The sequence below is a fragment of the Odocoileus virginianus genome, chromosome 10 (genome assembly GCF_023699985.2).
Source record: "Odocoileus virginianus isolate 20LAN1187 ecotype Illinois chromosome 10, Ovbor_1.2, whole genome shotgun sequence".
NCBI lineage: Eukaryota > Metazoa > Chordata > Mammalia > Artiodactyla > Cervidae > Odocoileus > Odocoileus virginianus.
Window position 1 is genome coordinate 54896248 of NC_069683.1, and position 27144 is coordinate 54923391.

A 27144-nucleotide genomic window follows, 5' to 3' on the forward strand; every position below is an offset into this window, starting at 1 on the left:
TGAAATAAAAGCACTCAGAAAGTAAGAAATGAAAGTAGGTTTCCCATATATGCAATATAGGGACTGCCCTCATGGCTCAGACAGTAAAGCGTCTGCCTACAATGCAGGAGACCCAGGTTCGATCCCTGGGTCAGGAAGATCCCCTGGATAAGGAAATGACAACCCACTCCAGTACTCTTGCCTGGAAAATCCCATGGGCAGAGAAGCCTGGTAGGGTTGCAGAGAGTCAGACACGACTGGGCGACTTCACTTATTTACTTATATGCAATATAAATACTACTTTGATTTGGAGCATGAGGTATTTATCTCAAAATAAACACCTGATATACACAAGGCTCTCAGTGAAATGAGGCTTCCCTCCTGGCTCAGTAGTAGTAGTCTCCTGCCAAGCAGGAGACATGGGTTAGATCCCTGGGTCAGGAAGATCGTTTCAAGGATATTACTTGAGTATTCTTGCCTGGGAAATTCCATGGACAGAGGAGCCTGGCGGGCTACAGTCCCTGGGATTGCAAAGAGTCAGATACGACTTAGCTACTGAGCACACACTCAGTGAAATAATCAAGTCTAGCTTGGCTCTTCCGGATCTATCTCACATCCCTTTTGTGTCTCATTCATTTATTGAATCAACATTTAATGTGCCAGGCACGGCTCTAGGCACTTGGGATGAACAACAACAACAAAGAGTCCTCCTCTCTAGAAGACAATAAACCTTAAACATAACATGTAAATTACATTAAATATTTTTTTAATTCTTGAAATTAAAAAATGAAGCAGTAAGAAAAACTGAAATCACCCGTTCAAGATAGGAATCATAATAGCATGATTTCAACAAGAAATGAAAAGAGCTGCAAAACCCTCTGCAGTGTAAAGTGTAAAATTACAAAAAACCTCAAGGGTGAGTGCGAAGCCCTGTCTGGACATGGCTCTAAGCAGCAGAGTCACCCTGAAAATCTGTGTCTGTATGGGTGTATATAATTTACATAAATATATATATATATATCTTTGTGTGTGTGTGTGTGATTTACAAAGCCGGTGTAACAAGCCTACTTTAAACAATGTGATATGTGCAAGGCATGAAATGGACTGGAATATCTTCTCCCCTTATTTCCACAATAACAATTGCGGGGTTAGTGGTGATGGTAATGTGTGGGTGTGTTTTGGACAGCAACTTTTGCTTTGGAATAGAGCTGGCCAGAACCCTGTTCTTCTATAATCTGACCTGATAACAGTCCAATCCGGCAGGAGCCTCCATCTGTTTTTTCTTACCACAAAAACAAACCTCTTCCACCAGCTAGTATCCTCGAGCTGTGTCCTTCATCACCAAACCATCCTTTACGGAGTCTTGACTCCAGGAGAAGAATGCCACCTACCGAACCAGCCTCCCTAGTCAGCCAGTCCTGCAACGCGCGGCAGTACCCAACTCAGCCCGAGTCAGCTCCAAATCCCTTCCCTCTGATTATTCTCTGGCCTTTAAAAAATTTGCCACTATTTGGGCTGACAGGAAGTTATGCTCTCAGCGCAGATATCTGATAAACACTTCCACATATTGTAGCCTTCTCAACAGCTAAGCCAAATTTCAGAGTCCTCTCTCTGCCGCATTTTCCTCAATTGCGCTTACACGCTTGGAATGCCCGGGTCTCTGCAGCCCGTAGACAGCGGAAACCGCCGGTGCAAATCGTGCGGGGGCTGCAGGGCCCGCGCCGGTCGGGCAGCTGGCTAGCGTGCGGGACCGCGGGCTTCCACTGTGCCGCCCTCTGCGACGTGCGCCTTCGTCCCCGGCCTCCCCGCCGGGGAGGGGCGGGGGACCCCTCCGCTGTCGGCCGAGAGCGAGGCAGGAGTCGCCGCCACGACTCCGTTAAGGCTGAAGTCGCCACAGCCGCGCCGCCGCACGCGGTGCCGCGGCGCGGGAAGGGATGGAGTCGGGTGCAAGTGGTTCGAGCGCCTGAAGAGGCGCGCGAACGCGCTAAAGGCCCGCGTACGTGACAGCGCCCGGTGAGCCGGCCGCACTCGGAGGCGCGGACCGAGAAGGTCAGTCGGTCGCCCGCGCCCTAATATAATATCTAGGAGGGCGCGCGGCCCAGCGCGCCGCGGGAAGGGTCGGCGCTGTGTGGGCCGCGGCCGGGGGCGGGCCCGGCGCTGGGCGCCTGGCGCCGAGGGGCGGGCCCGAGGCGGGGCGGCTGCGGAGCTGACGGGCTGTCGCCGCGGCAAACCCTGCAGCTTCGGTGCTGAGCGCGGGCAGCGGTACATGGCCCCGACGGGAGGCGCGCGGCTCGCCCCCGGAGCCCGGCTCGCCGCCTAGCGCGGCCGCCCGTCTCGGTCCCGCGCGCCCTCGCCTGTCCGGCCGCCGTCTCGCGGATATGCCCGCGTAACCTCCTCCTGGGCTGGGATTTGCTCTCAAGTGCTCTTCATGGAAGCGATGTCCCCCCAGCAGGAGACTCTAGGGGGGCAGCCGGGGCGCTCCTCTTCCCTGACAGGAGTGTCTCGGCTCGCAGGCGGCTCCGGCACGAAGAAGGTGAGGACGCCGAGCGGGGCCCCGCCGCCGCCAGCGCGCGCCCTCCGCTGCTGCGCGGGCCGGACGCCGCGGGTATTTAACGCTCGAGGCTCGAGACCCGCCGCGTCTGTACGAGGCCATGCCCGCCTTCCCGTCTCCCCAGGTCACCCCGGCACCCCGGGCTCGTCGCGTCTAGAGTCAATGTCGCTCCCCTAGCGAGCCGGGCGGCCGCCCTCCCCGTCCTCATCCGCCGCCCTCCTCCCTCAGGCGGGGCGCGCGGGCCGCTTTTGCGCCATCGCCCTCCCCAGCCCCGCCGGGTGCCCTGCCCCGGGGTTCCCCGAGGTCCCTCCGGCGCTCATCGGCCCCTGACGGGGTCAGCTCCGAGATCGCCAGGGCCGAGGCGTCCGCCCTGGCGCGGCGACCGCGCGTTGGGAAGGTAGGCGGCCGGAGAGCGGCGCCCGTGGGGCTCTCAGTCCCTCACCTGGACGCGGCCGCTCCGCGGGGTTTTGCAGGGCGAGGGGCGGCCGGGTGGGGTGCTTGCGGGCCAGGGAACGAGACCCGGAATGACCCCGGGTCACTGCGAGGCGGTGGTCAGCCTTTGCAGCTGTGCGGGGGATGCTAACGGTTGACGCCCGGGGACGCGGAGGGCCAGTTCGGCTGGGAACCGGCCTGGAGGCGGCGGGTGGGCGGCGGCGGAGGGGCCCGCGCCCTGCGCTGGTCCGCTGGCCCCTGGGGCTCCGCGGGGCCGAGTTGCGGGCGGCGCGCGCGGCCCCTGTCAAAGCCGGGAGCAAGGATGCGGGCAACAACTTGTAGCGTTCCTTTAGGATAAACGTGGCCGCCGAGCGGCGTGCTGACTCCGATCGGGTCAGGTTTCTTTGGAATGGTTCCCTCAGCAAGTGCAAGCCGGCCGCGAGCTGCCGGCCTCTGCGGCTTGGCTCTCAGAGGAATTGATTTGGGTGTTTCTAGCCTTTTCTGCTTTCGCTTCTCCCCTCCCCCTTCTGATATTTGGCCGTTTTTGCTCTGTGTCCTGGTGGTGACCTTCCAGCTTCTGTTGCGGGGGGGGGGGAAATGGGACTAGAGGGATAATCTAAGTCATCCTTAAGAAACATCTTGAGGAATGCCTCAATGCATTTGTATCATTGGAACCTTAAAGGGCTACGCAGGCTCCCTGGTTGTCTGGATCTTACTGCCTTTCATGACTGCCCAGCAGAATCCTGGGTTGGCTGGAGGTCAGTAGGAAAGAAGTGAGGTTGGTGCGGAGTGAGGAGTTTGTGTGAGCATCCAGGGACCTTGACCCTGTTGCAGAGCCGTCTAGGAGTGTCAGTGAACTTGATGATGTATCTGCTGTAGTGCTGGCTTTGTATTTGATGTATGGAGGCTGCGGTTTGTCCTTGTCTCTTTTCCCCTTCAGAGATGCAGAGAGAGAGGGAGAGAGAGAATTTACTAGGTTGGCATTGTATGAATATTCAGCAATCAACATAGTTTAAAAGCAATTTTTATTCTTTAAACTTAAGGAATTTGGGAAAATAAAGTATTTGTATGCCAGAACACATCTCATCCTTTTTTTTTTTTTTTTTACTAATGGTAATTAAGCAAGAAATCATGAGAGTAGCTTGATCAATCAAGAAGTATTTGTCCAATAAATGAAAGATTGTTGTGCATCTTAAGCCATTTTTGTCCTGCATTATAAAACGTAATGATTTGTCACACTATCATTCCAATCTTTTTCTTTTCATTTTTAAAAAAGGAAATAGGTTTTGCCTGCTTGGTCTTTCTATAGCTTTTTACTCCCTTTAGGGCAAAAGTAAAATTGAAGACCTGTGTTTTTTTGGAACAACTGCTTTTTATATTTTTTCTTTTAATATTTTAACATATAATATTATATATTTTTCTTTTAATATTTTCCCAGAAATGTGCATCTCTGCCTGTTTTAAATGTTAGTAGGTGTATCTGTTTGATTTGAGACCTCCATAGCAATAGTAATTAATTATAATAAAATAGTATTTCCAAATTGTAACTCGGAATCATTGCCATTACACTCTCATGGACTACAATCTTCTTGTATCCCAAATACTCAACGGACTGATCTTTTTTATGTTTCCTCTTACCCTTTTAGTGCTTGGTAGTCCTAATGAATCATGAGACTTATTTCTTAAAATGTCTACTATGCTGTTGTACTGTTAATTACTGAAACTTGGACCAGTGTTGATGAAATTGTCAGTCAGCATTTTAATGCAGTCAGCATTTAAAAAAATGAAATAGAACAGAAAGTAATAGCACAGTTGTAAGGGGTAAAGATTGCTTTGTATGACTTTTTGCTCTGTTTCATTTATGTATATGTATGTGCATTTGGGTAGTGGGGTAAAATGTGTTTCTCGCTGAATATTCAGCATTTTTAAAGACAATCTTATTGGCCAGACTACTGTATGGAATGGGTTCACTTGGCTTTTAGTCCTATCTCTGTTACTATCCAAGTGATCTTGAGGAAATCACTTGCTTTAGTTTCCTCATTTGTAAAAGGAGTATGAAAGAGAATATAGTGGTGAAAGTGCTTTGAAACGTGTATGTAGCAGACTATTCCATCTTTTACTTTATGAAAACAAGTTGATCTTAAATAATAGTCTCTGAAGGACAAGCAAAACCATAGCATCTTTCAAACTAGTCATCCTGAAAGTTAAAATCCAGTGGTACTGCTGTTGTCTAGAATATGGTTCATATTCCTAGAAACTACCATTGATAAGGCAGTTTTGCACAGTGTGGTGAAATTTGGAGTTTGATGACCTGGTTCAAGTCTACATTGTGTTTGTACTAGCCTTCAAATCTAGGTCAGTTACTCAGCCTTTTCAGTTTCCTATTTGTAAAATGAAAATAGCAATAGTACCTAACTCTCAAGATAGAAAAATTAAACGTGAAATTGAGTGAATATTAGCATATGTTAGCTCTTATGTTTGTACTTCCCACTGTGTTTGTAATTCATACTACTTTGTCCCAATTGTGTAAGCCAAAAATCTGGTATTTATTTCCTCAGTCTACAACAACCATCAGAAAGGCTTGTCCACTGTCACTTCAAAACATACCTTGAATTTCTTCACTTCATCTCCACTGCTGTCATTGTAGTCCAAGCCAAACCATCTCTCACTTGAACCTTTGCAGAAATCTCCTAACTTGTCTAACACCTTTTTTGCCTTTACCTGACCCAGCCACCATTTAGAAGCGCCAGAGTGATCTTCAAAAATGTAAATTGATCATGTTGCCAACGGTGTAAAACCGTGTTGTGACTTTCTGTCATATTCGGAATAAAATTGAAGCTCCTCTTTTTAGCCCTCCCTGCTTCTCTTACCTCATCTGCCTCCTCTCTCTTGTTTGTATATTCTCCAGCCACAGGGGCCTTCTTTTTCACACATTGCGTCATCAGATTCATCCTGTTCTGAGGCTTTGGTGTTGCTATTGTCTCGTTTTTTGCCGCAGATCTTTGCAGTGTTGATTCTTCCATGTCGTTCCCGTCTTGGGTTCTCCCAGAGGCCTGTTCGGATTACCCAAGTGGAAGTTGCCCCTCGGTCACATCCCTGCCTTCTGTTTTATTCTTATGTTAGTCTTCAGTCTTGCCTTGTATATTCTTATTTCCTTTCTGGTTGTGTTACCTGAACAGCTCACCAGATTGTGAACACCGTGAGAACAAGGACATTTTCTGTGTCATTCAAGGCTGCTGCCTCAATGCCTAGGACAGTGCTACATATTATGTCAGTGCTACATATTGTGTCAGTCACTAAGTCGTGTCCGACTCTTTGAAACCCCGTGGACTGTAGTCCTCTAGGCTCTTCTGTCCGTGGGATTTTCCAGGCAAGAATACTGGAGTAGGTTGCTATTTCCTTCTCCAGGAGATCTGCCCAATCCAGGGATCGAACCCAGGCCTCCCACATTGCAGGTGCACTCTTTACCATCTGAGCCACGAAGGAAGCTACATATTAGGTACTCATTAAATATAAACTGACTTATGTACAGCAGTCAACAGGAACAGATATGGCCCTCTTGTTCAGGGTTTATGATTTATAGCAGGATCAGCTAATCTTTTCAGAGAGCCAGAGAGTGAATAATTTAGGTTTGTAGACTGTAAGGTCTCTGTTGCAGCTACCTACTATGCCACTGTCGTGCTTAAGCATCCCTAGACAATATGTAAATAAGTGGGCATAACTATATTCTGATACAGCTTTATTTAGAAAAACAAGAGGTGAATCTCTGGTATAGTTTGCTGACCCCTGGAGCATCACTGATAACTAGAACTTTCGACAGTGGCAGAACTACTCTTTATTACAATGTCCAATTTAATGGACACTAGCTGATACATAGATATTGAGCACTTGAAGTGTGGCTGAGCAATTAAAAAATTTTAACAGTTTTTTACTGGAAATAGAACTGCCATATGACCCAGCAATCCCACTTCTGAGTATACACACCGAGGAAACCAGATCTGAAAGAGACACGTGCACCCCAATGTTCATTGCAGCACTGTTTATAATAGCCAGGACACGGAAGCAACCTAGATGCCCATCAGCAGACGAATGGATAGGGAAGCTGTGGTACATATACACCATGGAATATTACTCAGCCATTAAAAAGAATTCATTTGAATCAGTTCTAATGAGATGGATGAAACTGGAGCCCATCATACAGAGTGAAGTAAGCCAGAAAGATAAAAACCATTACAGTATACTAACACATATATATGGAATTTAGAAAGATGGTAATGATAACCCTACATGAAAAACAGAAAAAGAGACACAGATGTACAGAACAGACTTTTGGACTCTGTGGGAGAAGGTGAGGGTGGGATGTTTTGAGAGAACAGCATTGAAACATGTATATTATCTAGGGTGAAACAGATCACCAGCCCAGGTTGGATGCATGAGACAAATGCTTGGGCCTGGTGCACTGGGAAGACCCAGAGGGATCAGGTGGAGAGGGAGGTGGGAGGGGGGATCGAGATGGGGAATACATGTAAATCCATGGCTGATTCATTTCAATGTATGACAAAAACCACTACAATATTGTAAAGTAATTGGCCTCCAACTAATAAAAATAAATGAAAAAAAAATGAAAAAAAATTTTAACAGTGTTTTGAGGTATACTTGGCATACAATAAACTACATGTTTAAAGTACATAAATCAGTAAGTTTTGGCACCTTATACAACTCTGATACCATGACCAAAGCCAAGATAATGAACATATTTATCATTCCTTAAAGTCCCCTCATGTCCCTTTCTAATCCCTTTGTGTCCTCCCAATTTCTAGGCAACCACTGGTCTGCTTTCTGTCACTATTGGTTAATTTGTGTTTTAAAGAATTCTATATAAATGGAATCATACTATGTATTCTTTTTGTCTGGCTTCTTTAATTCAGTATAATTATTTTGAGAGTCATCCATTTTTGTGTGTGTGCATATCAGTACTTCATTTCCTTGCTCAGCAGTATTCTATCATGTGGATATAGCACAGTTTGTTTATCCATTCACCTGTTATGACTGTTTTGGTTTTTTCCTGGTTTGGGATACTATGAACAAAGCTGCTCTGAACATTCATGTACAATCTTTGTATGGACTTGTGCTTTCACTTCTTTGGAAAAATACTTAAAATGTTGAGCCTGGGTCATAATTTAAGTGTATGTTTAACTTTTTAATAAACTGTCAAATTATTTTCCAAAGTGGTTTTACATTCCCATTAACAGCGCGTATGAGTCCAGTTTCTCTACATCTTCACCAACACTTATCTGTCTTTTTTTATTTTGATCATCCTAGAGGATAGAAGGGCTTCCCTGGTGGCTCACTGGTAAAGAATCCATCTGCCAATGCAGAGACGCAAGAGATACTGTTTCGATCCCTGAGTTGGGAAGATCCCCTGGAGAAGGAAATGGCAACCCACTCTAGTATCCTTGCCTGGGAAATCCAGTGGACAGAGGAGCCTGGCAGACAGCAGTCTATCGGGTTGCAAAAGGGTCAGACACAACTTAGTGACTAAACAGCAACAGAGGGTAGAAAGTTGTATTTCATTTTGGTTTTAATTTGCATTTCCCTAGTGATTAATGATATTGAGTACCTTTTTGTACACTTACCTGTCATTCATTTGTTATCTGCAGTGAATGAAGTGCCTATTCAAATATTTTGCACAATTTTAGTTGTTAGTTTTCTTTCTTTTGTAAAAAACTTATTATTAATATTTTCTGCTGTGCTGGGTCTTTGTTGCTGTGTGTGCACCTTATCTAGTTGCAATATGCAGTCTTCTCATTGCAGCAGCTTCTCTTGTTGCGAAGCACAGGCTCTGGAACACATGGTCTTCAGTAGTTGCAGCTCCCAGACTCTGGAGAACGGGCTCAGTAGGTGTGCACAGGCTTAGTTGCTCCGCATCATGTGGACCTTCCTGGACCAGGGGTCAGACCGTATCTCCTACACTGGCAGGCAGATTCTTTACCACTGAGCCACCAAGAAGCCTGTTAGTTCTCTTATTACTGAGTGTTGAAACCTATTTAAGTATTCTGGAATTAAGTCCTTTATCGTATTTTTGTGACTTGTAAATATGTTCTCCCTTTCTGTGTCTTGTCATTTTATTCTGTTAACATTTTCTTTCAAAAAATGGAGTTATTAATTTTGATGAAGTCCAGTTTTTCTTTTTTTGTAGATTTTACTTAGTTGTTTATTTGAATTTAAATTGCCACATGAGTGTAGAGGTATTGGACAGCATAGACTGAGAGAAGACAAAAGCAACAACAAAAATAGCAAATTTATTAAATGATGGGAACTGTTACTAAAGAAACCAGCATGACCCTGATTTAGAGAAATGTGAATGTGGACTTAGACCACTCTGGCATTAGGGTGTTTCAGGGCATCCTTTTTTTTTTTAAACATGCTTAACTCTTATTGGTGGAAAAGACCATGCAATAAAAAGATTCCAGGAAATGGTAGCAGTTCAAAGGTCCTGAGGTAAGAAAGTACATAATATGTTTGAGGACCAAGTTTGTAAATGCTGTATAAGAAGTCAGTCTCTTAATAGCTACACTTATTATTTTAACCTCAAGAAGGATCACCTAGCTGGTTCATCCGCTTTTATTTGTTAGTTGGATGATTTGACTGTTTCCAAAAATTGAAAGTTTAACATAATTGAGGTTCTTCAAAAGGACAGTAGAATTGTATGGTATTGTCTAAAAGTGTGATTCTAAAATACAATATTAATATCAGCAATAGACAATGCATTATGGATAGAATTCTGGATAACATATCCTTGAGCACGTCCACATTTGAATAGAACAGTTTTTATGAAATGAAATGGCAGCACTTAATTAGAATGATTTCAGTTAGGGATGATGATTTTTATCATTTTCAAGCCCCCTGACCCGTTGGTTTCACACACTAATTGAAAAGTCTTTAAATAAGATAGGTTTTGAGGAGGGAAGAGAGTCTTGCAGGCACAGAAAATCAAAGCAAAAGGGATTTTAAAATAGCTCCAACATTAAAAAATGTAACAGCTGCCATTAACCACTTCATTCTGGCTTTTATTTCTACGTTCTCTGCATCCAAATCTATTTATAGCAACCCATGGTAGAACACCCCCAAGAGCCAACTTTAAGCCATGTGTGTGTCTTGCACTGGGGTTTGAATGAAACATCTTGGTGAGTAAGACTTGATTTTATTCTTTGAAACTGAGAAAAATATTAAGCCAATATCCTACTGAACACTTTTGTGATGTTATTCACAGAGTGAATGGCATAAAATCAGGTACCTGAGAGATTGTTTCGGCTAAGAGCAGTCTGGAAATATAAAAAACTGAAATAGATTTTGTTTCTAATCAGAAACAGCCTCTGTTATCACTGGTGTGACCTCTGAACTTCTGTGTTTTATTTTTGTTTTTGTTTGTAAAATGGGGATAATAATCCATATCCTGTATATCTCACAGGGTTGTTTTTTATGGGTCAAAGGAGAAAGTATATGAAAATACTTTGAAAAAAAGGCAGAAGCCATCAGTAATTTTTGCCAGGTGAAAGTACCTGTAAAGCAATAAAAAGAGTTTTATTTCCTTGAATTTACTACAAGAACATTTACATGCAAATGAGTGAATGCTGTGTGTCTTGTTCAGCTCAGGTTGCTGAAACAAAATACAGTACACTGGAGGCTTAAACAACAGACTTTTACTTTCTGCAGTTGTGGAGAATGTGAATTCCCATGATCTGGGTGCCAGCCAGTTCAGTTCCTGGTGACAGTCCTCTTCTTGGCTTCCAATTATTGTTGTGTCCTCATGTGGGAGACAGTGAGAAGAAAAACGGTGAGGGAGATGAGGGAAAGATGGGGAGGGAGAGGTAGTGGGAGAGATGGAGATGAAGTTAGATATCTTTGGTTTCTTCTTAGAAAGGCGCTAACCTTGTCATAGCAGCCCCACTCTCAAGACGTCATCTAAACCTAATTACTTCCCAGAGACCCCTGCCTGGTAATAATGTTACACTGGGGCTCAGAGCTTCATCATATGGATTTAGGGGGCACAAGTATAATAATTTGATCCATAACATGCATCATCAAAGCAGTCACCCTTGAAGGTCATAAATATCAAATATTCTAAGGTAGAAGCTTCAGAAAAAAAGGTAAGAGTTTACTGTTTGTAATATATGGAAGAGTAAAGGACATTTTTAAAAAACTTCTTTAGGTAAATGCCTCACTATGCATAACACATGTAAGTTTTATGGTAGGCATTATTAATGACGCACTCTTAGAGGAGAAGGCCCTGAGCCCTCCAGGGCTGTGAGTGATCAGCAGCAGGGCTGAAAATTTGAACCCAGACCTTCCAACTCTGTTTCTCTTTCAAGCTAGACTACAGATGCATTTTCTATTATTGTAACATAAGGTGTAGGAGAGAGTAGATTTGAATTTTATATAACCAGCTGAGCAAAGCGTATCTGAGAAGTTTTTCTCCTGAGAGGTAATTTTGCTCTTGGGAGAGCAGAGTCTCTACCTTCTCCGTGTCCCACTGAGTACCGTCTACTGCTGCCATTAGGTAAAGGTACTCGTCAGGGTTCGGGCTTTCCTGGTTGCTCAGATGCTAAAGCGTCTGCCTGCAATGCGGGAGACCTGGTTCGATCCCCGGCTTGGGAAGATCCCCTGGAGAAGGAAATGGCAACCCACTCCAGTACTCTTGCCTGGAAAATCCCATGGGTGGAGGAGCCCGGTAGGCTACAGTCCATGGGATTGCCAAGAGTGGGACGCGACCGAACAACTTCACTGGTGTAGTCCAGATCTTCAGAGAAACAGATGGGTAGGAGTCCCTTGTTTGCCATCCACAGAGAGGAAGGTGGTGTAGTCTTTCCCTGAGAACCAGAAGAAATGAGATGTTCTGGCTGAACAATGAGGGAGGGAAAAGGGGGCAAATTCCTCTTTCCTCCACTTCTTGTTCTGTGAAGGCGAATGATGAATGATTGAATGATGGGGAGGAAATCTACTTTACTGACTACTTATTCAAATGCTAATATCATCTTGAAAATACCCTCACAGACACAACCAGAGATAATATGTAATCTGGGCATGCTGTGGACCGTCAAGTTGACACAGTTAACCTTCATAGTAAATATGGACTAATAGCGACAATCAGTGACACAATCATTGATAATCTCTTCGGAAATTTGTGGTCGTTTTGCTTTGGTATCTGTCATTTTCAGGTATTTTATATAAGGCACTCATATTTCAGGAACTTGTCAGGAGACCCTCTTTCCACGCTGATAAATCTTGAGTGTAGGATAAAGCTTGCTTCCATAGTTAATTTTCACTTAAGATGTGAACACAGTAGTGCATTTTAACATAGCAAAATAAAACTTACTCTTTTGTGACTCTAACATTCGTATATTAGAACAGAATACATTGTTTTTTATAAAATGAAAATTATATTTTATTTTTACACATCTCTGTAGAAAGTAATTATCAGCTTTGAAGATTGAGTCCTCACAGATAGTTGTAGCTTATCGACTGGAAATTCACAAGTCACAGATTCCTAAGTAGTACAGTTGTTGCTTTTTGGTTCTGAAGTGAAGGTGGTTATGAAATACTTTATCACTCCCCATCCCTTTACTGTTCTAATTTTAGGATTTGATGGAAGGTCTGCAGGGCAAGAGGTGGAATATGTTCAGTGGCCTGGGAGAAGTGAGACAGCTGATGGCACCTTCAGAAAATGAAGCCTTCAACTTGGATAATCTGGGTTCTGAATCCTTTCCCTCTCCTTATGCTGCCATCCAGGACTTGGTGGCTGTTCCTTTCAACATAAAGTTGTCTTGTGCCTTATTGGGCCACATACCACTTAACAAACATACTGATTATAAAACTTGCCTTCTTAGGAGGTATTGGTAGCTGAGAATATACTTAACTTCCATTTAAATTGACATTAAAACATATTATAAACTATACAGTGCCACAAAAATAGGTATATAAGATCAAGGTTAGATATATGTATGTGTACACACTTATATGTGTAGTAGTAGTGTTAGTCACTCAGACGTGTCCCACTCTTTGTGACCCCACGGACTGTAGCCCACCAGACTTCTCTGTCCCTGGGATTCTCCAGGCAAGGAGACTGGAGTGGGTAGCCATTCCCTCTCCAGGGAGCTTCCCAACCCAGGAGAGAACCCAAGTCTTCCCATATTGCAAGTAGATTCTTTATCATCTGAGCCACCAGGGGAGCCCAAAGAGACAGTGTTGCTAAGGGGGTTATACATGCTTATGTGTACACAGACTCACACACACAGTGCTTTGAGGATGTATATGTACATTTTCCTAGTGTGATTTGATGGAATTTGGAGTTTGTTGACTCATACCCCTCAGTCTCCTGAGTATTTGACAAAAACCTGTTACAGACTGAATGTTCGTGTCTTCTGAAACTCAGAGGTTGAGGTTATAACTCCTAGTATGATAATACAGTTGACCTTTAAACAATGTGGAGGTTAGACATGCTGACCCTTCACACAGTCAAAAAATCCTCTTAGAACTTTACATTGGACACTCTCTATCCATGGTTCTACATCTACATATTCAGCCAACCTCATATGGTATAGTACTGTAGTACATATTATTGAAAATAAGTTATGTGGAAATGGGCCTGTACAGTTCAAATCTGTGTCCCTCAAGGGTCCTGTATTTGGAGATAGGGGCCTTTGGAAAATAGTTAGCTTAGATGAGATCGTGAGGGCAGAATCCCCATGTTGGGATTACCACCCATACGAGAGACCAGAAAGCTTATTCTCTGTGTCCCCCGTGTGAGGCTCCAGCAGAAGGGCAGCTGTCTTTAAACTGGGAAGACAGCTCTCACCAAGAACTACATCTGCTGACCCCTTGACCTTGGACTTCTTAACCTCCAGAACTATGAAAAATAAGCATGTGCCATCTGTGTTATTTTGTTACATGAAGTAGCCTGAACTTACTGAATATCTTTAAAATGCACTTTCACTGAGGTGAAAGTTTGCTTTCCTGTTCCGTTGGTATCTCAAGTGTTCTAGATCACTCCTGCCTAGTGTTCTAAGAACTCTAAGGTCCTATTGTGTACAGAAAGCCTTCGAGGTGAATACTTAGTTTGGTAGTAGACACTGAAGCAGCCTAGGATGGGGTGATATGTCGCTTTTGTTATACTTGCTGAAGACTTGGCCACAATGTGGGAGGTTGGAAAGGAATTAGAGGAAACTGCCTTTTGTCAGCCACCAATAATTGGTCTTGCAGCCTTCACGGCCCAGTTTGTTTTATAATTTTGTTTCAGTTTGGTTTTCTTTATCCAGGACAAGTTTAGAATAGAAATATCCAGCTGAGAGCAGAGAAGCCCTATCAGTATGTCAGTGCTGGGCTGAGCATCCTTGACCTAGTTTTGACAGACAGCTGTCACATGGAACAACTGAAAGGTAAAACCTGTTTCTGGATGTCTGGTCATATGTGTGTGGACTCTCAAAATGAAATATATGTGTACCCATATCACCTCATGTTTCAAAGACCTGGAAAGCTCAACTGCTCTGTGGCCTTTTGCTTTTCCCATTTACCTGGGTCCTAATTTATACTTAGGAGAGTTTCTGTATTTTCTCTTCTATGCCTACAGTCAATGTCTTGAACCTCAGCTTTCATAGTAGACTTCAATATGCTATAGTATATCTAAATCTGGTCAGACCTTGGCCTGGTTTTTATTCTTATTTGATGCACTCTGGTGTTTTGTTTTGTTTTTTTTACCATTATGGTTTTGGATTTGATCATTGTACCCTTCCCTTCTGCAGGAGGAAAGTGAGAGGTTGCTTGCTGCAAGGAAGAGTTTTCCAACAGCAGCCCCTTAGCCTTCATGCAGGTGGATGAGCGCTGGAGCAACCAGAGGACCCCTCTGTTACAGTGTGGCATGGGTGTAGAAATAGCAGCACTTCCTATGGACTGTGATGTGACATTTTAGTGACGCCCTGCCCCATATCAGGATTACTAGGGAGAGAGCATCAGTGATTGAACTTGCATGCGCCAGGGTGATGCTGAAAGGGAATCATGACTTGAGTTTGAAACTGGTGGCTTTGTCAAAGAAGAAAGTCCAGTCAATTTGAAGGCCCATAGTGGTACTTCAGATATCTATATGAGAGGAACAAATAATAATGTAGAAGGGGAGTTCTACTATCCTCATGTTTATTACATACGGTACTTACTCACTCTGAAGCTTGACTCTGCATGTTACAGTGTCGTGGTGCTTTCCCTGTCAAAGGGCTTTCACATATAAAATCTTATTTGATTCTTTGTGATAGGTCAAATAGTTCTTGTCATTTTACAGAGAGGACTCTGAGAAGTGACAGAACCAGCATCCAGAGTTTAGGTTCAATGCCAAGTGCCCATTCTTCTCCATTACATAGATCTCATATTTATTTTATTTCAAAGTGCTTATCTCACAAAAACAGGAAATATGGCCAAAAGTAAAACATTTCTTAATCTCAAAAAGAAATTATATCCCTTTATAGTAGTCTGTTCTGTGATGACATTTGCTTTAAATAAATTCCCAAACTGATTCTGGCTGGGATTATTATGAGTAAATAGAATATCATACTAATCGCTGACCAAAGCGACAATAGTGGGAAGCTTTAGCTCGTCCAGTGGTCGAAACCTTGTGATGATAGGATTTAGAAGCAAGGGGCAGGGGTAGAAATAACTTCCTTTTTGCCTTGCAGGGCCACTGTCTTTGGGATATGTCTCCACAAGTTAATGATTCAGGAGTGTAGGGAAGACAGGAAATAGCTCATTGTTCACTGAATTGTACAGATCACCCACAAAGGATGAGTCGAATTTGAGTAAACTAAGTTGTAAATTTGATTAAGCATTTTTTTTTCTGTCTTTGAAACTTTAGAGTCTTAAAAGTTTTCCTCAAAGCCCTTAATTTAGTAATATGCTAATTTTAAATATTTGAAAGTGACTTTAGCAAATTTGACTTAAATTCGACTGAAGTGCTTGAATTTTTTCCTTCATAAAGTGGCTGGAACAAAACAAAGTATGAAAAATTACAGCTCACCTGACGTGACTCTCTTATCCTGGTCCTTTCTTTTGATAGGCTTTCCCCCCTTTACATCTCTTTGAGAACTAAGAATGACCAGATTCAGAGTGATTTCACCATTCCAAAAATAGTTTTTTGTCTCCTGGTTGATACAACGTTAAAATTCCACTGAAAGACTACATATAGGTTTTTATATAAACAGTGTTTTATGCCTTGTTGAAAGTAAAAGAACAAAACTTTTTTCTTCCATAACCTGCTTGCAACTTTAGATTCCTACACAGGCTTACTTGCTTTACCACCTTTAACTCTCAGATAAAGGTGAGAATTTCCTATGAAAATACTGGAGAAGTAGGGGAGGAACTGTGGCAAACCACAGTATGCAGGTCGGCATATTCCTCAGGTCTCTGAGGAATTCAAATGAAGAGCCACTCAAACATTTTGTACAAAAATGTATTGAACAAAAAAAAATAAGTAATTTTCATGTATTATACTTCAGATGATTGTTGTATGAACAAGGAAAAATATAGCTTCTGGCTATGAACCAGTTTGCTGGGCTAGACCTCGGTAGTTTAGTAGTTTGGTAGTTCATTTTTGTTTTACTCATTTTAAGAGCTTTGTTGAGATATAATTTACATAGCATACAGTTCAGTCACTTAAGAGTGTATATTCAGTGGCTTTAAGTATATCCCTAGAGTTGTGCATCCATCACAATTTTAGAGCATTTTCATGACCACAAAAAGAAATTCTGTACCCCTTAGGTGTTATAATCCAATTTTCTTATCCTCCAAACCTCAGACAAGCACTAACCTACATTTAGTTCCTATAGATTTGTTTATTCTGAATATTTCCCTTAAATGGAGTCATATAGTTTACTGTGGTCCTTTGGGACTGAATTCTTTTAATTAGCATAATGTTTTCAGATTCATCTATGTTGTACATTCGTTGCTTCTTTTATTGGCAAGTAATATTCTATTTTATGAATATATCACATTTTATTTATGCAGTCTTCAGTTGATGGACATTGGTGTTGTTTCTACTTTTTGACTGTTATGAATAATGTTGCTGTGAGCATTCATGCACATGTTTTTGTGTGGACACATGTTCTCATTTCTCTTGGTTACATACCCAAGAGGAATTGCAGGATTGTATGGTAACTCATTGTTCAGCCATTTGCAGAACTTCCGAGGTAGCATCACCATTTTACATTCCTACCAACCGTGGAATAAGTTTAATTTCTCCACATCTTTACACTCGTTGTCCTTTTATTATCTTGATAATAAGAAGATATTGTCTTGATAATAAGATATTAACTCACCTTGATAAGTATAAAGTGGTATTTCATAGTTTTAATTTGTGCTTTCCTGGTGGCTGACAATGTTGAGCATCTTTTCTTGTGCTTTTTGGCTGTTTATATCTTCCTAAGAGAACTTCCTATTCAGATCCATTTTTAAATTAGCCTATTTTATTGAGTCTTAACAGTTCTTTAAATATTCTGGATACAAACTCCTTATCAGATATATGATTTGCAAAAATGTCCTCCAATTCTGTGGGCTTTTTTTTTTCAGTTTCTTAATAATGTCCTTTGAAGCATAGAAATTTTAACTTTGATGATGCTCAATTTAATTTTTGTTGTTGTTTGTGCTTTTGGGGTCATATCTAAGAAACCATCACCTAGTACTTGGTCACAGATATTTATGCCTGTGTTTTCTTCTAACATTTTTATAGCTTCACCTCTTTTAGATTGTTGATCCATTTTGAGTTAATTTTTATATATGGTATAAGATATGAATCCAACTTCATTCTTTTGCATGTAGATATCCAGTTGTCCCAGCAACATTTGTTGGCAAATGATTAACTTTTATTATATGACAGATGTTTACCATGAAACTCCATGATCATGTAAATGTCAGTGAAAGTCACTCATTTGTGTCCAACTCTTTGCAATCCCATAGACTATACAGTCCATGGAATTCTCCAGGCCAGAATACTGGAGTGGGTAACCTTTCTCTTCTGCAGGGAATCTTCCCAACCCAGGGATCGAACCCAGGTCTCCCACATTGCAGGCTACCAGCTGAGCCACCAGCAAAGTCCAGTGTAAATGTCAGCACTGTGTCAAAAGCTGCAGTTTGCTTACAAGGATGACTCTCACCATCCGGTTCTATACAGATGCTTACATTTCCTAGTGACAGTGTTCCAACAGAACCCCTTTAAGTGAGTGTGTTTGCCTTTCTGTGTGTGTTGGAAACAGTAGCATAGATGTGGAGAATGAGTACATTTTAAAATTCACTGAAAACCTCCATTTATTAAGTATGTAATTTGTACCAGGTATTGTACTAGGCTCTAGTAATGCAAGGATAGGCCTGCCACAGAGAAGAATTTCAGTAATTGTTGAAAGACAGGACAAAGTTTGGAAAGATGGGAGAATGCTTGGATATAGCCCTTGCTCTCAAAGAGATAGATAATTATAATGTGAAGTGTTTTAATTGAGGCATAGCTATAAAGTTAGTTAGAAACACAGGTATTCAACATTTAGTTCATCTAACCAATTAAAGAACTGAAGTGGAAAGCACCTTCCAGATTAGCTGGTAATGTTGCTATAGTTTTGTATTATTATTGAAATAGAAAAATTAATTATAGGCATTTGGTTTTTATCTTCATTTACCTCTATTCACTTATTCTTTTTTAGAATAGGTTTTTTGCCTCTAATACTGAATATAGCTGCAGAGGGGGCAGCTTAGGAAACCAAAGATTTAATTTCTCTTTAGTGTTCATGTTATACTTTCCTAATAAATGGCTACTAGTATATAGGCGTCCGTTTTTAAAATTTAATCACAATTCCCTTTTACAGCTCTGTCCAAGCCCCTCCTCATTGTTCCCATTTGCTAGCAGAGGAGCAAATAAATCCTACTTCATAATTTGTTTTTCAGCTTATGTAAAAGTCTTGTTTAGTTTTTTGGGTTGCTTAAGCCTTGGCTTAATTAATTGGTACAAAGTCAAGAAAATCACTTCTAAAAGATTCATGCAGTTGATTTTTTGCCTAATGTTTATCAATTTACAAGATTATCTTTTAAAAACTACTCACTTTCAGAATAGTGTCTAATATTTGTGATGTAATCTCAATATAGATATAAAGCATTTAGGCATTCTGAAAAGCCATACTGTGGATTATTATTTTAACCTCACAAAGAAAATATACACTGTTTTAAACTTATCTGCTTGTTTCCTGTGAGGCAAAGTATTGTAGTTTTCTCTGTCGCTGAGCAACTGGGAAATTTGTTGGTGCTGATATGTCCATAGCTTCAACCTGTCCTGAAAAGTTTGTATTATTATAGATTAGAAAGGAATCAGTAGTCTCCTTCTATTTTTGTGTATTTTATTTCACAGTTGTTAATAGACAAAAGAAATCTAAGTCTTTATTGCCCGAGAACAGATTCTTTGACAGATGAGTGAATTTTTTTTGAAGTCACCATTGGTTCTTTATTTTGCTACACTTTTGAGCAAAAAAAAAAAAAAATGCATACTTTGAATGAATTAATACCTAGATCCCCATTATATTGACAACTCTTAAGACTTCTTATTACTTAGAGAAATGAATCATATGAATTCTAAATTCATTGTGTCTATAATGTTTATTTTCTTGCATATCCAGGGTGAATCTTTGGTAGACACTTACCATGAGAATATCAGAAATAGAAGTCACCTAAGAGACTTATGTAGTCCAGATTTTCTCACTTTCTATATAAGGAAATGGAGACCCAGAGGAGTGTGTGATTTACCTTAGGCTTCATATCTGATTAGTAATGAAGTGAGCCTCAGTACACGCAATAGGACTTCAAATATTATTTTGCCTGTAGTTTGACTGCAGTATCTAAATGTGAGTCCACCAAATGAGGTAGATACACCCCACATTTGATTCGTCACACATCTACCAATTTACAACTAAGAAAAGTGAAAGTTGCTCAGTTGAGCCCGACTCCTTGCGACCCTAAGGGAATCCTCCAGGCCACAATACTGGAGTGGGTAGCCATTCCCTTCTCCAGGTTCTTCCCAACCCAGGAATCCAACCCAGGTCTCCTGCATTGCAGGCGGGTTCTTTACCAGCTGAGCCACCAGGGAAGCCCATAACTAAGAAAACACAGTCTAATTACTGCATGCAAATAGGTACAAATAGTCTGCTATATTAGACCTCTATGAAAAACTATTTTAGAAACATATCTACAGAAGAAAATGTCACTCTTTTTTAATTATCCATTCTCATGTTTAATAGCCATCACTCAGAAAGATTTCTTTATACCAAAAAGTTTCAAATCTGGAGTCCATGGATCCCTAAAGAATCCATATTAGAGGGTTTCTGAACCCCTTGACGTTAGTGCATAATTTCTTTCACAGCTTTTATAAATTTCTTGATAAACCCACTGCCCAGGATCAACCTGGATTCTCAGTCTACAGTATAGCCACATTGCTTTTCACCTTATCTTCTTTGGAAGACATTTGGTATCCTCTCTATAATAACTCTGCATTACCTTGGAGACTTACTGTTTCCAAATGAAGAATCATTTTAACTTGTCAGATCATTATAACTTGTCTTAGGTTTTTTTCTTTTTTCCACATTTTAAATCATTTTTATGGCTGTCTTTTGAATCCTTTCCAAATTCTTTGTAAGCCTGAAAGCCAAGGAGCTCAGAATTAGAAATCATATGTTAATGAAGATCTTGTTTAGGCACTTGGATCTGCTGAGAGTGGTGTCAGAGGATTAGGAGCAGCAGAAGTAAGACCGCGGAGATAGGTGCAGGAATGTCACCCCTCCACACACCCTGCACCCCCTCACTCAGAAAGGCTAGACAGAAACTCAAGGTCGAAACAGACCAAGGGTAAGGGGCCCAGGTCAAGCTCAAAGGATTGGGAGTATTTCAAAGTTCAAAGCATAGTACCTAGATCCTGAATAAAAGGATTCAAATTCAAGAAAAGAAATAGGAATCAAACCTAGACCTGAAGGTGAAAACAGAATCCTGCAGAAAATCTACATAGTAAGGAACTGTCACCTTTCTAAGTAACGTCAACCCAATCTTACAGAACTGAAACTCTTCATATGGGAACAGCCCACTGGTAATACTTGTCTACCCAACTTCCCTTCACCCTGCAACCTCTACATTCACACTGGCCTCAGGGCTGCTAGATTCCTCAGAGTCGTGTTCCCAGGAGATGTGACTAGTGGAAACAGTAAGATACAGCTTACAAGCTATAATATATAAAGTAGTTTCTCAAAGTCATTGGGGTTCAGGGGGATTATGGATTCTCTGGGAATCTGATGAAAACTGTGGCTTTCTCTTCAGAAGGAAGGCACCAAATATATATCATGTTAAAAAATTTATGCAATTTAACCTGCCCTGAGACTGATTCAGTCTCCTGATGGATAAGTATGGTATTCTGTATTTCTTACCCGTTTGTTTCCTATTCTTTATTAATGTTTTATATGATTGTTTCAATTGTCTGAGCTATACCAAGGAGATTAGGGCATTTTGTCTTCACATGTGCGCCAAAGGATTAATGCAGGGAATAGCAACACTGAGGCCATGACCCTGCTGACAACAGTGATTGGAGAGAGATCCGTGGGGGCATGGTGAATTGAGGGGGAAAAAGTTGTGCCAAAGAAGTCCAGTGTCCCCTTTTCACAGGATGATTTTTCTTCTCTTCCTTAGGGTGATCTACATGTTATTAGTTAAGAAGCAGTTCCTTTGTGAATCATGTAATGAGACATGGAGCTACTTGGTTTTATGTGTTTTTTCTTAGAGCAGTTCCCAGTCCCAAACGTGGCTGGCCTAGGTCTCCTCAGGTAGAGGGTGAGACTTCTGGCCAGGAAAGGGTGAGAGGGCAGGGCAGGAAGGATGCTTTGGTAACACAGCCTGAACTTCATTCACGGCTGTTTGTGACTAAATTGTAAATTTTACACATTTATGTCCAGTGGCTCACCCTTGGACTCTTTCTTGAGGTGATAAATCTATAAGACTGAAAATTTAGAGAGTAATTATCTAGATAATTCAAATTGAATAAAACCTCACCACAAAGTTTAGGTCCTGTAGAACACAGTACTGAATGAATTATCCAATTAATCCTATATTTAGATAGCACTTAGAAAAGAAAAAAAAATTCTTTTTTTTAAGTTACAATAAACAAAAAAACTATTTTGAAGAACAGATTCCTAAATGTGTAAATATTTAAGTTTAAATGTCTAGTAAATGTGTAAAAATCTAGTCTCCATCTTGTGCTTTAACTACTTATTTTTTCCCTTTACTTTGTCTTTTCAAATTCTGTCTTTCACTAAAGCCCGGTTTGGGGGCCTACCCTGCCAATGAAAGAGCGCTATCAGCTACTCTCATGGCATTTTGGAGGATAAAGTAATCCAGTCCTGTCTTTGGCATGGGGCCTGGCATGTAATAAGCAATAAAACTGCAGTTGACGATGATGGTTGTGATGCTGTTTTCTCAAATACTCTCGTCAATATTTAATCTCCTTATTCTCTGACCATAAGAAATACTTTTTGACATTTACTATGTTAGTTTAGATGTTATTATTTTATTTCCATAATAAAATTGCACACTTCTTGATAGGCAAGCATAGGCATACAAAACTTGCTGAGTTGGATTGAAAATTGTTATTTACTGGCTGTATAAGCCACGTGATCTTCATTGTGTGTTTTTTCCCCTCAACAGAAAATGAAAACACTAGCAGAAAGGAGGAGGAGTGCTCCATCTCTTATCCTGGATAAAGCCCTGCAAAAGCGGCCCAGTACCAAGTAAGTGGGAAGCTTTGTACTACTCATTTGGTATCTGCCGCCTTTCTTTTATGTGTATGGTTTGTTTGCTTCTTATCAGGACAAGAATTCTCTGTTAAATAATGGAAAACATGACTTCTGTTCTGAGTTTACTTAATGAGACCTATTCTTTGTAAGAAATGTAAAGCCTTTTGAGAGCTGGTGATCTGTTTCTTTAAAATTGATTCAAAAGTGAATCTTACATCCAGTGGTACACAAACATGCATGTTCCACATATTGTAAAAGTTTTATTTTTAGAAACAATTACAAATCAGAATACTAAATATGAGTTATTTTAACCACTGTACATGTTTGGTTATACACAAACTTTTGCTTACTTTTTATCATAAGGTGATGCCAATGCAAAGGTAAAAGGCAGATTTTTAGGAATTTTAGACATGAAGAAAGATAAAGATTAATAAAAGATTGAGTGCTGAATTGCTTTTAGACATTATTGGTTAGAGTAATTAGTGATTAATTAATGAAATTTGAAGTGGAAAAACAGGCTAAATGTCTACTGAAATGACCATTTCACCTATTGAAGCTAAATACTATTTCTGTGGACATTGTAAGAGTTTTCTGTAATATGTAGAAATTGAATGGCTTTTCAGTCACTAATTTATTCAATAATTCTTAATGACATTTTAACTCAGAGCCTTTTATGTTCAAGGGAATCCAGCAATGCTTTTCTACTAATACATGAATCCTTTTATGTAAGGTCTGGTCTTTATCACCTTTCTAAAGGTGAAGATATATCTGATATTTCTATGAATGGTGTACTGGTTTAACATGAAATCTGTGTGAAGGCATGGCATTGTTTTACATTTTTTAAAAATTTATTTTTTAATTGAAGGATAGTTGCTTTATAGGATTTTGGTTTTTTCTGTCAAATATCAACATGAATCTGCTATAGGTATGCATACGTCCCCTCCCTGTTGAACCTCCCTCCCATCTCCCTCCCCATCCCACCCTCTAGGTTGATACAGAGTCCCTGTTTGAGTTCCCTGAGACATACAGCAAATCCCCGTTGGCTGTCTATTTTACATGTGGTAATGTAAGTTTCCATGTTACTCTTTCCACACATCTCACCCTCTCCTCCCCTTTCCCAGTGTCCATAAATCTGCTCTCTAGGTCTGTTTCCCCATTGCTGCCTTGTGAATAAATTCATCAGTACCATCTTTATAGATTACATATATATGTGTTAGATTACAATATTTATCTTTCTCTTTCTGACTCACTTCACTCTGTACAATAGGCTCTAGGTTCATCCACCTCATTAGAGTCAAATGAATTTCTGACTCAAATGTGTTCCTTTTTATGGCTGAGTAATATTCCATTGTGTATATGTCCCACATATGTTCTTTATCCATTCATCTGTCGATGGACCTCTAAGTTGCTTCCATGTTCTACCTGTTGTATATAGTGCTGCAGTGAACATTGGAGTACATGTGTGTTTTTCAATTTTGCTTTCCTAAGGGTATATGTCTAGGAGTGGGATTTCTGGATCATATGGTGGTTTTATTCCTAGTTCTTTAAGGAATCTCCATACTGTCTTCCATAGTGGCTGTATCAATTTACATTCCCACCAATGGTGCAAGAGTGTTCCCTTTTCTCCAAACCCTCTCTAGCATTTATTGTTTATAGACTTTTGATGATGGTTATTCTGACCAGTGTGAAGTGATACCTCATTGTAGTTTTGATTTGCATTTCTCTAATAATGACCCTGATGCTGGGAGGGATTGGGGGCAGGAGGAGAAGGGGACGACAGAGGATGAGATGGCTGGATGGCATCACTGACTTGATGGGTATGAATTTAAGTAAACTCTGGGAGTTAGTGATGGACAGGAGGCCTGGCGTGCTGCGATTCATGGGGTCAAAAAGAGTCGGACACGACTGAGAGACTGAACTGAACTGAACTGAATAATGAGCAATGTTGAGCGTCTTTTCTTGTGTTTGTTAGCCATCTGTATGTCTTCTTTGGAGAAATGTCTGTTTAGGTCTTTTTCCCACTTTTTGATTGGGTTGTTTGTTTTCCTGGTATTGAGTTGTATGAGCGCTTGGATATTTTGGAAATTAATCCTTTGTCGGTTGTTTCAATTGCTATTATTTTCCCCCATTCTGAGGGTTGTCTTTTCACTTTGTTTATAGTTTCCTTTACTATACAAAAACTTTTAAGTTTAATTAGGTCCCACTTGTTTACTTTTGTTTTTATTTCCATTGTTTTTATTTCCCTTACTCTAGGAGGTGGGTCAGAGAGGATATTACTTTGATTTATGTCATCGAGTGTTCTGCCTATACTTTCCTCTAAGAGTTTTAAAGTTTCTGGTCTTACATTTAGGTCTTTAATCCATTTTGAGTTTACATTTGTGTGTGGTTTTAGGAGGTGTTCTAATTTCATTCTTTTACATGTAACTGTCCAGTTTTCCCAGCACCACTTGTTGAAGAGGCTGTCTTTGCCCCATTGTATATTTTTGCCTCCTTTGTCGAAAACAAGGTACCCATAGGTGTGTGGGTTTATTTCTAGGCTTTCTATCTTGTTCCTTTGGTCTATATTTCTGTTTTTGTGCCAGTACCACACTGTCTTGATGATTGTAGCTTTGTAATATAATCTGAACTCAGGAAGGTTGATTCCTCCAGCTTCATTCTTTCTCAAGACTGCTTTGGCTATTAGGTGTCTTTCATATTTCCATATGAATTGTGCAATTTTTCATTCTAGTTCTGTGAAAAAATGCTGTTTGTAATTTGGTAGGGATCACATTGAATCTGTAGATTGCATTTAGTAGTATAGTCATTTTCACAATATTGATTCTTCCTGCCTAGGGACATGAAATATCTCTCCATCTGTTTATATCATCTTTTATTTTTTTCATCAGTGTCTTAAAACTTTCTTTATACTTTCTTTTTTCTCCTTAGGTAGGTTTATTCCTAAATATTTTATTCTTTTTGTTGCCATGGTTAATGGGATTGATTCCTTAATTTCTCTTTCTGATTTTTCATTGTTAGTATATAGGAATGCAAGTGATTTCTGCACATTGATTTTGTATCCTGTGACTTTGTGAACTTCACTGGTTAGCTCTAGTAATTTTCTAATCGTATCTGTAAGGTTTCTGTGTTCAGTATCATGTCATCTGTTAACAGTGAGAGCTTTACTTCTTCTTTTCTGTTCTGGATTCCCTTCATTTCTTTTTCTTCTCTGATTGCTGTAGCTAAGACTTCCAAAATGATGTTGAATAATAGTGGTGAGAGTGGACACCCTTGTCTTGTTCCTGATCTTAGGGGGAATGCTTTCAGTTTTTCACCATTGAGAAGAATGTTTCCTGTAGGCTTATCATATATGGCCTTTAGTATGTTGAGGTAGGTTCCTTCTGTGCCCATTTTTTGAAGAGTTTTAATCATAAAAGGGTGCTGAATTTTGTCAGAGGCTTTTTCTGCATCTATGGAGATTATCATATGGTTTTTATCTTTCAATTTGTTAATATGGTGTATCACATTGATTGATTTGCCTGTATTGAAGAATGGCTTGGAATTTTTTGATGGTCCAAAATAAATTATACAGCCAAATGCAATGAGTGAAACTTTCAAAATACTTAGGTCAGTGTCCTTTTTTTTCTTTTTTTAATTAATCACTCCATTGTGTCTGACTTTCTTACTCCATGGATTATAGCCCAAGAGTCTCCTCTGTCCATGGAATTCTCCAGGGAAGAATACTGGAGTGGGTAGCCATTCCCTTCTCCAGAGAATCTTCCCAACCAAGGGATCAAACCTAGGTCTCCTGCATTGAAGACAGATCCTTTACTGTGTAAGTCACCAGGGGAGCCCCAGTCTCCCCTTAGTACTCAGCAAGTTGTCAGACTCAAGCAGCATCCCTGGCTGCCCTAAGATGACACACTCTTTAGTCATTGGATTGATCAGAAAACGTAAATTACTTTTAATAGATGCCTAATCAAAATTTAATTAGGAAGATATTCTGCCAATGAATAGTAGAGAAATACACTTTAGTGGCACATAAAAATGGCTTTTGGATTATTTGCAATTATATATCTTTGGGTTGGGGCTTCTCTGATAGCTCAGTTGGTGAAGAATCCACCTGCAATGCAGGAGACCCTGGTTGGATTCCTGGATTGGGAAGATCTGCCAGAGAAGGGATAGGCTATCTACTCCAGTATTCTTGGACTTCTCTTGTGGCTCAGCTGATAACGAATCTGCCTGCAATGTGAGAGACTTGGGTTCAATCCCTGGATTGGGAAGATCCCCTGGAGAATTCCACGGACTGTACAGTCCATGGGGTCGCAAAGAGTTGGACACGACTGAGCGACTTTCATCTTTGCATTAG

At 40.7% G+C, this 27144-nt stretch overlaps 1 protein-coding gene across 4 annotated transcripts in view; it reads left to right on the top strand.

The window, feature by feature from the left end:
- Positions 1 to 1651: 1651 nt before the first annotated feature.
- Positions 1652 to 27144, top strand: part of ARHGAP20 (Rho GTPase activating protein 20) — a 190192-nt gene continuing 164699 nt past the window's right edge. The window contains exons 1-2 of one of the 4 annotated variants that reach the window (XM_070473609.1): positions 1652 to 2028; positions 22711 to 22793. In XM_070473609.1, the coding sequence (XP_070329710.1) occupies positions 22714 to 22793 (80 nt within the window). In that variant the 5' untranslated portion in view covers positions 1652 to 2028; positions 22711 to 22713. Of the gene's footprint in view, positions 2029 to 2172; positions 2513 to 2600; positions 2928 to 14051; positions 14397 to 22710; positions 22794 to 27144 lie in introns of those variants that run through there. The other 3 variants (XM_020869998.2, XM_070473608.1, XM_070473607.1) reach the window with 3 other exon arrangements.